Source organism: Rhinichthys klamathensis, unplaced genomic scaffold (genome assembly GCF_029890125.1).
Source record: "Rhinichthys klamathensis goyatoka isolate OS25496 unplaced genomic scaffold, OSU_Roscu_1.1 h1tg000254l_1, whole genome shotgun sequence".
NCBI classification, from domain to species: Eukaryota; Metazoa; Chordata; class Actinopteri; order Cypriniformes; family Leuciscidae; genus Rhinichthys; species Rhinichthys klamathensis.
In genome coordinates, this window is record NW_026606776.1 from 4,205,036 (window position 1) to 4,218,138 (window position 13,103).

The following is a 13,103-nucleotide window of genomic DNA, read 5'->3' on the forward strand; positions in this document are numbered from 1 at the left end:
TTTCTGCTAATAAAAGACTGAAAACAAGCAGCTGTGTCAATTACAGCAGAGTTAAATATCCTAGCATATGGGGGTCTTCAAATGTTAGACAATGTGGGGCCTTTGAGTCAAAAAGTTTGAGAACCATTGGTCTTCTACACTGTGAAATCAGCACCAATAGACGGCACAGTTTGTACATTACATAAATCACAGCTGTAGAACTCTTGACTGATGCGTCTATATAACATACAGGGTACAGCTTAAACTATTTCAACCTGTCAGACAAACTCATAATGAAAGATATTATGAAGTGACCCTTCCAACAGACTAGGCTTTTCAATTTATTCTATTCCTCTTTCTATTATTGTAAATATATCATTACCAGGTCTTGACATTAAAGGGGTCATATAATGGTACATGCACTTTTACAAGTTGATTGTACTGAAATGTGTGTTGGCAGTGCCTGTACACAACCATCATATAATGATAAAAATCCATCCAGTGTTTTTGTTTTAATCTCCTTATATGTTTTCCCCTGCCTCAAATTGAGCCGTTCGATTTTGTGACGTCACTAGATCGGACGCCCCTCCCACGATTGTTGATTGACAGCAGCATTTCAACACAGACCCGCCCTGAGCGAGCTGTCATCATAGTCCGCCATTGTTGATACGCTGGAGCAGAATGGCGTCTAAGCGATTGTGGTGTTCTGTTCTTGGGTGTAATAACGAACACAGCAGTCATTTTGATGTTCCTAAATCCGAACCGCTGAAGACGGTGACGCTGAAGTGGCTGAGTTTTGTTTTCGAAGGGAATATTCCCCACGATCAACGTCAATGCTTTCATTTTTGCGCGAATCATTTCTCAGCAGACTGCTTTATAAACGAGGGTCAGTATTAAGCTGGTTTTGCTAAGAAGCTGCTCCTGAAAAGAATCGGTACCAACTATTCATGTCCCTGCAGGACCTCCAGAAGAAGTGAGTGTTAAGTTTTATTAACCTTTATATTAATCTTTGCAAATCGCGAAAAAAAGTTGTTCATGACCATGACCTGTAACATCAATCTGTCAACAAACTAACATACATCAGTAAACACATAGCGTTCGTATCTCACTAATCTACTCTGCCAGTACATACAAAAATAGATCAAAGTGACATTACGTTAACCAACTATTCAGAAACGTCCTGTTCGAGCCTTAATTGTCGAACTTCTTTGCGGCCGTCATCTTGTTCCGGGTCCGACTCCGGTTCAAACTGATACGGTTGCACAGATGTGTCCTCCTCAGAGACTCCCGCTGCCATTCTTTCTCCAAAATATACCCTCAACTGTTGTCAAGGCAACACTCCACGTGCGTTGTGTCAAAGCACCAAAGAACAGAGGGGCGGAGTGAGCGAAGCTCATTATCATTTAAAGGCATATGCACTGAAACGGCGTGCTGAAAACAGCTGTTTTTGACCAGGTAAAATTTGACCAGGTAAAAAATGGCATTATATGACCCCTTTAACACCCACCAAATGCAGGTGGATTTCAGCAGTGGTGTGTAACATAGTCAGTCCTACTAGCCACTTTAGCGGGTTGAATTTTATATATAATATACAGTATATACATTTTTCAATTGTAGTCTTTTAAAAAGGCATCTGAAATAATAAATTAAGTGCAATGTAGTGTTGTCAAAAATATAGATTTTTCGATGCATATCGATATATCGAAATATCTGAAACTTAATACTCGTTTTCCGAATAATAGATATACGATACCAGCTGCGCTTTCTCATATCTCCGACAGCGAGTTGACACACAAACCTGCTTCCCCACACTTACTCGTTTCATTTGCTCCAGATGAATATTGTTGCCGTTACAGGGCTTGAATTTCGGCATGGGACTGAATGTATTGCACATAATTTTATTCATTCCCGCAGATTTTGTACTCAAATTGCGCATACTCAAATGAGCTTAAACAGTCAAATACAAACAAAATAATGTCAAAATGCTGGTCTTGGTGAGTATTCACGCAAACAAGAAACCGCATGTGTAACAGTATAATGGATGCGTGTGTCAGGTCTTAAAGTATAATAATATACCTGCTGCAAAATTATGAGATAATATAAAAAATATCTATATTTTCCAGCATGGTATCAATGTCAAAATTGTGGCCAGGGAAAATGCTGAGTGGCTAGTAACTTTGGAAAACCAGTAGCCACACAGTGGCTGGTCAATGTCAAGCCCTGATCATTACTTATATTTGTTATCTTTAATTTGATCTCACATTGTAAAAATGCACATTTCATCAGCTCCGAATGGATGCGTACTGTACATAACAAATCCACTTGACACCTGAAATTGCTTGTGTGATACGTCATGGTAAAAAGGGACTCTCGTACGTACGCACCTGATGACTTGTTGGACCGGACGGGTGATAGATAGGGTTGGCGGGGAGGGAGCAGTGGGGAGGAAGGGAGGGAGACGGACACTCCTCTGGTCAAACTCGGCCTCAGCACCTCCTCTGCAGGGTACGGCTGGACTGGGAGTGGCCCACTGCCATGATTCTGAAGAACCACAATCCCCTCTTCCTGAACTCTGTGATGGAAACTGGGGCTGAGAGATTGACTTCCTACACAAAAATAAGAAAGGCAAAATTCTTGATTAGACTTTTTTTGATTACAAATCTTTTTTGCCATTTTTAAAGTGCCCCATTATGGGTTTTTTTTAGATATTAGTGGATATTATGTACAGCTGTTTGTGAATGTAAATGGTTTAAAGATCAAAGTGCACAACAAATGGAGTTATTGTCTCGCAACAAAAAGAACCGATTCTTAACTGCTTGAATCAGTAATTCCAGTCTTCCATCCTGCACGAACCTACATAGGTTTGGAACAAATTTGCATAATGCCCATCTATGGCCTTCACTGGCAGCCCACGAATAACACTTTGACCCATCCTCAAACACTGTAGTTGTAGCTGAGGCTTAGATGCTGTTTTCTGAGCTGTGAAAGCAAATCCACGTTGCGTAAATTTCCAAAGATAAGGGCTTGAATACAGTAAATCCGACGCCATCGTTGCTGTTCATATCACTGTGTATAAAAGTGCTGAGGAAGCTCCGGGAGCTGAAATTTAGATGGTAATAGACGTTTCGTTTCCGACGATCACAGCAGACTGGGCCATCTGACCGCCCCAATCAGAGTAAGTAGGCTCTCGTAATGGAGGGATCCTTTAGGCCATACCTAACCACAGAAGCGGCCAAACTTTTTATGCATGCCTTGATTTTTTCTCACATTTCATACTGTTTCACAAGCTTGTCACAAGCAAACATTACAACTCTTAAACCAATAGAAACCCTGTATAAACAAACTTTAAAAATATTAGATCGAAAACCAATCAACTATCACCATTGCCATATCACTACTAAATACAACCTATTCAATTTTGAACAGTTTCTTACATTATCTAGATGCCTGCCTCATTTTTAAAATATTACATGGGCTTGCACCTCCACCACTGGGTGAATTTATACAACAGAAGAACAGTAGTGGTAGGGCAACTAGGGCAGCCACTAGAGGAGACTGTGTTGTATCATTTAGACGTAGTAAGTTTGGCCAAACAATTTTCTCAGTACGGGCCGCAAATTACTGGAACCGTCTTCCTGGAACGAACTCAGAGAAAGCACCAGCTATCTATCATTTAAATTCACATTAAAGAAATGGATTATAAATAATCAAAATTGCAATCACTAATAGTTGGTTTACCTTATCCCAGGTATTGCCCTTCTTTGTACTGTACTAATTTATTCTATTTGCTTCTTTCGCTTTTATCGCCTTTTATTTTCTATCTTAGTTGTTTCTATTTCTCATATATTCTTTTTTTTTATTTATTAATGCAATATGATGATGTGTTGTGACCTGCCAAGGGACTACAGATGAAAATTAGCTTTTCTGCTAAATCTGGCACATTTACATTTTGAGTGTAAACAAAAAATCCCTTTTAAATAAATAATAATAAATGTTTTTTTATTAAAAAATATTGGACCATGTCATACACTGTGGTCATGAACTATATTTTTTAAATGTTCTATAAGGTCCACTTGTTATCAAGATTTTTTTTTTTTTTTTTTTACATAAAAAGACATCCTAATACTATTCTGTTTTTGACCCTCTCTTTTGATAGACGTCTCACACTCAAGACTAACGCCCACTGTTATGATTAGGTAACAGTTTTGCATATTCAAATAACTTTCAATGTCCCGATTATTACGTGAGTGGAATTGTTTAGAAAACTTCAGATGTTGAAAACTATCCTGTTACGTTGAAACATTTGTCAACTATGTGAAACATTTATGAATATTACATATGCTTTATTAGTCTTGGTTGTGGCAAAGTGAGTGCATCTGGTGCGAACAGCTCCGTTGTTTTGACACGCTGCTCACTTTAATCTGTAGAAACGGTAAAATGGCACAATTGTGGCCACCTTTTGAATACCACTGATCTATAACAAACAAAGCAAAGCTGTCGGGTATAGTCTGCACAGCATCATCTTTTATTTTATTGTCTCTCTGAAAAGCCTGCACCAAATGGTGTCTTGTTTAAAAATGTATCTGAAGTAAAATGAAGCGAACAAATGTACAGTCTTATTGACGCCCTCTGAAACTTCGTTAAAAATAAAGTTATTCCACGCTTTATTAATGTTAAATGTTAATCTTAATTTTAAGATCACAACGAGGGCAATGCAAAGACTGTTTTTCCACAACTTAGCACTGCAAAACATCTTGTAATCCTCAAAGGCATCTCTATCGTTTTGTTGCTTGAGTAATTCTGTATTTTGTATCTGTCTCGTATTTACCACGACATGACATGCACAAAGAGGTGGGTAGAGCTAAAGAGGCAATGAAGTAGAAGTAGCCATTGATGTTCTTTTCCAGAGACCGTCTTTAATCGCACTATGATGTGATGTGACAAAATACGAAACTAGTCATTTTGGCACCTTGGTTTAAAAAAACAACAACTAGTTTTTGGACTAATGAGGAAGTTGAGTTCTGAAACTTACAGGATATTTCTATAGAACAATGACCTCTTATGTGTCAAAAGATCAAGGAAAACTGGATTTCTCAATTCATGATCCCTGCAAATGCACATAATTCTGTGCGAGTGATCCGTTCAACATGAGTCACTTAACCATAATAATAAACATTGAACATTTTGAGTCTCTTAAACTCTCAACGTCTTAAATCAGATTCATTTTCTGTCTGAGCGGTGAACCTCTCAACAGCTCTGCTGCTTTCCAGCTGGACGTCAGAAATCAAATTAGCTAGATATCATTACCAATGGCTTTTTGTATCCAAGCCTTCTAAACCACTATAAAAACATACAGACAAACTACTAAGACTGTCTTATGACCAACAGTAATACTATACATCTTTCTCCTCCTATAATAGGCTCTTTCGAAGAAAGCTGAGAATAATTTAAGCCCTTTTAACATTCCAAAGCAAACATACAAGGCCTGAAGTTCCTCTCACCGCAACAGGATTTACTGTTGATCTCGCCAAAACTATACTGGTTTTAAACAAAATGCCAACAGAAATGCAGCTTTTCCTAGTATAGCCTGCCATATTATGAAGAGGACATCCCTGCAGTCCTTTTGGAGAAAGATTGATGGACAGAGGCAAACTGTAAACTATTGTCTGCACATGAAAGTTAAAGTAAGTTATGTAAGAGGTTATAGACTTGCATGAGTGCCTCTTACATGAAGGAAAAGTGCACACACACACATGTTGGGTTTCCATGTTTTATGGGGACTTTCCATATAGACCAGGGATAGCCAACGTCGATCCTGGAGTGCCGCTGTCCTGCAGAGTTTAGCTCCAACTCTAATCAAACACACCTGAGCAAGCTAATCAATGTCTTCAGGATTACTAATGCTAAAGGCAGGCGAGTTTATATCAAGGGTTGGAGCTAAACTCTCCAGGACAGCGGCACTCCAGGATCGACGTTGCCTATCCCTGATATAGACAATGATTTTTATACTGTACAAACTGTATATTCTATCCCAAATCCTAAGCCTACCCATCACATAAAACTTTCTGCCGTTTTATGTTTGTCGTCGAGGCAGAGAGGACTAACATTAGATAGTCCTTAGTTAATGTACTATGTTTCTGTCTAGTAGAGAACTTCTCATTTTAATATATTCATATTTATATTTTTATTTCATTTAGCACATTTCAGTTCAGCACTGTTTTACTTGGAGTGTTATGTTTGTTTTTAATCCAGTATCCATTTAAAAAAATATCGGTTGAATAATCGGTTATCGGCATGTACGTTCAAACCTAAAATCGACCTCTACTTTGGACAGAAAACAGCATGAGAGGTTTCTTGCCCTTGAATGCTTTAAAGTCATATAAAAATGCACACAAAAGGATTCGATAAGAGGAATCAAATTTTTATTTAAAACAAGAATCCGATTCCTGACCTTAAGTATCCGATTCCAGAATTGGAATACATTTTCGATTTCCAACCCTACTGTTAATAGATAAAAAATCAAATCACAATTAATTTTGACAGATTGTTGATAACTAAGACTCCTCAAATTTTCAATGTACGGAAATTTGCCTCTAAATAGATATTTATATTTATTCATTTCAAAATGCAGTGCAGTTTTAATTCACTTAATTAAACTTTTGAAGAATAAAAATAAAACAAAATAAGAATAAATACGATTTTTTGATGTCTCAATGTTAGATTATTTGTTAGGGGTGGAACGGTACATGTATTCGTATTGAACCGAAACGGTACGGGCGTCACAGTTCGGTGCACGAATTTACACGGAGAATACACGGTATAAAAATTAATAACTCGCGTGCAAATTAATTAATGTAATGCGGAACTACTGTTAGATACGCGGGTTCTTTAGGGACACATAATACCATCGGCTTAGCTCTGAACGCGCGTCCTCATTTCAAAAGTTGGCTTTATACGCGCGTCCTATTCGCTTTGGACAAGCGTCGAACTAGACGCGATAGACGCTCTATTCGCGTTTGGTGTGACCGCATAATGAACAGGCTGCGATGTCAAGTTTGCAATGCTGGAGTGTGTGTGTGTGTGTGTGTGTGTGTGTGTGTGTGTGTGTGTGTGTGTGTGTGTGTGTGTGTGCGTGTGTGTGCGCGCGCGAGAGAGAGAGAGAGAGAGGCGCGGGCGCGATCGAACAGTGGAAACATAAAAAACATACTCCGTCATTTTGTTCATACAGATCATTAAACCTGCAAAGTGTTTACTTATATTTCTGTACATTCACAATAAAACACAACATTGTGCTTTTGTCACACTGTAAACTCTTGTCAAACTGTAACCTACAACTGTCACACAACCAAAATCACACACACACACACACACACTGTTTTAAAAGCAAAACATATTTATCCAACTCCATTTCAAAAGTCTGTGGGTCCCATCTTTTGGACATTCATATTGCATTGGTTTTCATTTCTTGTCCTCGGAGCACTAATCTTACACATTCTACATTAATTAAAAAAGAAAATCGAATGTGTTTTTAATGGTAGTATTATTTTAAACAGAAATCAATTATTTATAATTCAGATGAGAATAATGTTACATTGTTAATTAATAATGTTAATTAAAATTAAGGAAAACAAATATATTGATCTGAAATATATCAAATTAATTTTAAATTAATTCAGGTACAATTACCAAACATATCGCAAGGTCTTTTTGTCTTTTTATTAATTTAATTAATACACTAATTATATAAAACAATTGTCAGTGCACTACAAATAAACTGGTTCTATGCCTTTAATAATAAAACTTATTAAAAAATACAATGCCTTCTGCATTTTTGTTTTGCTTTTCCCTCCATTGTACCGAAATCGTACCGAACCGTGATGTCTGAACCGAGGTATGAACCGAACCGTGACTTCTGTGTACCGTTCCACCCCTATTATTTGTATATCATACATATAGCTTTGTTGATAATTACATTTTGTTGTAGAAAGACCTTCCTTCTTTTACATTTTTTTTTTTTTTTGCATTTTACTTCTTAAAAAGTGATGTTTTTCACTTCAGTTCAAATCACCATTCAAATAATACTTGACCTAGTATTAAGTTTCACTCTAGTATTGAGACTATGTGACATGGCCATAGGGTGGAAAATTTGCTTGCCATGGCTTTCTTCTTCCCTTTTATTGGAGAATCGTGGTCGGTCGCCTCTTAATGCAGCCCAGCAAATCAAGTCTGACTAATGACAGTCTACTCCAGAGAGCTCTGACATAATTACAGCCCTGCATTCATAACACAAAGGCCTGACCAAAATACCGACCAGAGACTCCATTCATCAGACATCAAATATTTATCAGAATATAAATTCAGTCGAAATGAGGGTTTGGAGCTGGAAGGAGGCCTTGCTGAGTCCTATATTTAGTCAAATGTGGACAGACTGAACCAGAGAGGGAAAAAAACAAAAACATTCATGCTGCTGAAAATGGACTCTTAATGTGCACGTGGCGTAAATCAGGTATGCTGGCGTTTTCATGCGTTCAGCATCCCCATAAGAAACAGTGATTGACTGAAGTGACAAATGCTCAACTTTTGGAGAAACTTAGGAAGAAAAACAACACAAGGACAAGGATTGAAAATATACAGAAGAGGAAAACAAGGACAATAGACTTTAACCCCTGATGGTACCATCTAGAAATACAAAGAACATCTCTTCAGACAGGAAATTCAAAAACACCACAGGCAAGGACAGAAGTAGGAAGACAACAATAAGGAAGGAAAGGATACAAGGCTATGGGTGAAACTCAAGAAGAAATATGCGGGTCGTATTTTACTCCAATACTATTTTCATGACAATTATAAAGGAGAGGTGGTCAACAAATATTTTTGTCGTTTTTGTTTAAATGGCAAATGTTCATATTTATATTCATTGCCATTCAGGTTTGTGGTCACTAAGATTTTTTAAAAGAAATTAATTAACTTCTATTTAGCAAGGATGCATTGAATTACAAAATAAATTAAATACAAATGTTAATGTCATTTATAATAAAAAAAAATGCAGACTTTCTACAAAAATATTAAGCAGCACAACTGTTTTTAACATTGATGATAATAAGAAATGTTTCTTGAGCAGCAAATCAGCATATTAGAATGATTTCTGAAGGATCATGTGTTACCAGAGTAATAATGCTGAAAATTCAGCTTCGCCATAACAGAAATAAATTACAAACTATTATTATTTATTACAAATAATTATTAAAAAAAATTACAAATAATTATTACAACTATTATACACACATTATACTTATAACACAACTTTAAACACTACTGTATACTGAGCGAGAACAGATTGGCCGATGACTAATATAATGCAGAAGGAAATGGTTAACAAGTGTATTTGTCCCTAAACCAAAAACACAGATGGATGACAACATCTTGGAGTTTTTAGCCAGATAAAATCAATCATCCCTAACCTTACAGCGACTTGAACGGTTAAATGACTCAGCATCAGCATCCTTTAATAATTTAGCTTCACTTTAATCTTTTGCTCTCACTTTGTCTACATTTCCTATATCCTAATTCTCTACCTGACGGCAGAATACCAGCAGCAGTCCAGGAGGTCGCTGACTCTAGAACCCATTCAGTGTAGCATGTGCCTGTTGTGTTTACCTGACATTTAGGCCGTAGTATAAATGTCAGATTAGCCTGAAATTCACAAAGTGACCTATATCACCACTGGAACTGCTTAAGCATTTGAAAGAATGTTTTCCATGATTAGCTCACATCTGAAAGCATGGCCAGCTGTGTTTTTGGTAATGAGATTAAGCCTTGTGTTACTGGAATTCAGACACACAATCTCAGAGAAGATCACTATCAAGTGATACACTCCCTTTTTGGTACAAGTTAATCATACCGTTCAGAAAGCAGCAGTTTTTAAATTTGCTAACATTTCTCAAAAACATTTTGAAAAAGAATGCAAATGATCTCTAACATATTCTGATTGGCCTATTTTTATGGCTAAAGATTTGTCCGGATGTCCAAAAGGTTTCAGGTTTGTTATAAATTCCATTAACCTCCTGAACAAGAGATTTAAAAACTACAGTTGAGTGCAAGATTTAGAGCGAATACAGTTTACATCTTGGTCTTTTCCTCACAAATACACTATCGTTCAAGTCAGTAAGTCAAGTCAATTTGGAGTCAGTACGATTTTTGTTGTTGTTGTTGAAGAAATGAATACTTTTATTCAGCAAGGAGGCATTCAATTGTCCAAAAATGACAGTAAAGACAGACACCTATAAATGTTATGCATTATTTCTATAGATTTCAAATAAATTAACTTTCTATTCATTATAGAATTCAGGGGGAGGAAAAGGATCAAGGTTTCCACAACTATCTTAGAATGATATAGGATTTATCACGTAATAATGAAGATTATGTAATGATGCAGAAAATTCAGCTCAGTGATTTTACAGTACGTGTACGTGTACTTCCATAAGAAAGTGTTGGATAATATAAGGTAACTACATGGATTAAGGTTAGACTTAGATTCAGTGTTAGTACATAGTTATTACCCAGTTATTGTAATTACTATAATAAGTACATAGTATGTACATGAGGAACAGGACTGTAAAATAAAGAGCTATTATGTTATCATTTACTTTCCTTTTCCTTGTAAGGAAAAGAGCAGCCTGGACAGTCTTCAAAATAACTCATTTTAAAGTTATGCAAAACGAAGCAAGTCATACATATTTGCAATAAACATAGGATTGCAAATGAAAAAGCTGTAAATGTAAATTTTCAGTTAGCTAAAACTACTCAATTTGAATTTACAATTAAAATCTGGATGTACTGTAAGTGTGTTTCTAATAGGTGGATAGATAATCTTGTGTGTCTATATAAACAGTCTGATTCTTCTAAATAACATAAGGAGCCCCTGCTGAGTAAGGAGAAACTGGACACCAGAGCAGCTGAGATAACACAGAGAACCCTTCTGTAACACACACACACACACAAAACTGGGCTCATAACATAAACCTTATCCTGATGCTGACACACACAATGCAGATGGATCAACTTTCTAAACGTCACTCTACTCCTGGAGATTTATACCTGAGATTTATAACTCACACACATATGTCGTAAACCCAACATCTCAGGGCAGAGTCACGCTGTATCGCTCTGCTCTGTAACCCAGCATCAAACAGAGCCCTGTTTTTAAATCTAAATCCTTCCTGATCCGACCTTTACAAGGCCTCAGTTCAAAGGCAGGAGAATACTTCAATCTGACATTCCAAAAGGAAAAGGGTCAATCCATGAAAGCAGAAATCCCCACCAAAGTCTGTTTCTTGGGGATTAAAGAGCTCAAAAAGGAGCAAGAGAGAAGAAAACAGAGATAAACTATAAAACAGTAGAATGTGCTCATTGATAAACTGATTTTAGGAGGTTTTGGTCTATCACAGAGTCACTATGTTGAGAAAAATAGTGTTTGTTCAACTAAGATGTTAGTTCCATCCTTACTGGTGGCAGACAAAAAAACTACAGCAGTAGTTAGACATCTGAGCTGGTTATAGGTTTGGATCCATGAACCATTCTCCACTGATCAAGCACTCAACCTTAGTTTGGTAGGGGGTCTCTCTATGCAATATGTGTTTGAACAACAACATCAACTTAGCAAGATCACACGGATTCGGGGACAATGGCTGACTTCCAAGAAAGCATTTTAAGGTTGTTAATTATGCTTTCTTCAAAGAAATCTTCTTTCAGAGCTGCATATATGGTATACTTCACTGAAAAGGCAATTCAAATCTTAGAATGCATTGCAACAAGTGTCAATTTTCAGTGAAAATGGTGTTTAGAGCCAACGGAAAATGTCAATTCTAAATGTCATTCAATGGTGCAGAGTATCAAAAAAAAGATGTCAATCTTATTAAAAATGTACTATTTTTGTATGTGGTACTGTACATATTTTTATACTTTGTGTCAATAGCTTAGCAACAGGCAAATGTCAAACTCTTTTGGAATCAATTGTTAGACGGGTCTTCTGTGGACCATTTCTGTTACATTTCTTACTACAGCGTTTCAAATCAGTCATTTATGAGGATATTATAAGATTATTATTATTATTATTATATTTGAGAACATTAGGCACACAATGGCTACTTCCTCCTCTGCTGTACGACCAGATCTACAGTACAGTACAGCATAAGAACAACATTTGGTAACACTTTATTTTAAGGTGCTTGTAATAAGCAGTAATTAACAGTTAATAAGACACTTATAAGACCTTATAAGATGCATATAAGATGCATATAAGCATTAACTAATTATAATAAATAAATTAAATTAAAAAATAAATGTCTCAAGTATCAATACATTGCACTTTTAGAACAGCCGGACAAACGTAAATGGTAACACAAACTCCCAGTCCCTTAAAAATTGACCTTCCCAAGAGGGAGTAGTTTCCCTGATCTCTTCAGGGCCTGGACCTTTAATTAACCCTTATATGAAGTAGTTAATGCTTATATGCATCTTATATGCATCTTATAAGGTCTTATAAGTGTCGTATTAACTGTTAATTACTGCTTATTATAAGCACCTTAAAAAAAAGTGTTACCCAACATTCTTTATACAAACCATTTTAAACTCATGGTTGGATATTTGTAAACTATTAATAGTATTAAGTTTTTAAGATGAAGTTACAGTACATTCTGGAAAGTTTCAATACGGTGTTCATTCACATTCAAACATATTTTTCCTTCTATAAAAGACTCATTTTATCAAATGACGCTCACTTCCCAAAAACAATATCTGCAAACTGCAATTTCTGTACACTACCGTTCAAAAGTTAAGTAGCCATTTCTTTTCCTGAATAATACTTTTACTCAGCAAAAATTGAATCAACTTTAATTGATCAAAAGTGACAGCAAACGTAACAAAATATTTCTATTTCAAATAAATGTTGCTTATAAGGTATTCAAAGAATCTTGAAAAATGTATCATGGTTCCAAAAAAAAAAGAAAAAAAAAGCAACACATCGGTTTGTAACATTGGTAATAAGGAATGTTTCTTGATCATCAAATCAACATATTGTAATGATTTCAGAAGGATCATGTGACACTGAAGACTAATAATGGCTG

The 13,103-nt window shown here is 36.2% G+C and overlaps 1 protein-coding gene across 4 annotated transcripts in view; it reads right to left on the reverse strand.

Annotated features, from left to right (window-relative positions):
- Positions 1-13,103, reverse strand: part of tanc1a (tetratricopeptide repeat, ankyrin repeat and coiled-coil containing 1a) — an 87,719-nt gene that overhangs the window by 60,588 nt on the left and 14,028 nt on the right. For all 4 annotated transcript variants that reach the window (XM_056266812.1, XM_056266810.1, XM_056266811.1 and 1 more), the window contains exon 3: positions 2,364-2,585. In XM_056266812.1, coding sequence (XP_056122787.1) covers positions 2,364-2,585 — 222 coding nt within the window. The remainder of the gene's footprint in view (positions 1-2,363; positions 2,586-13,103) is intronic.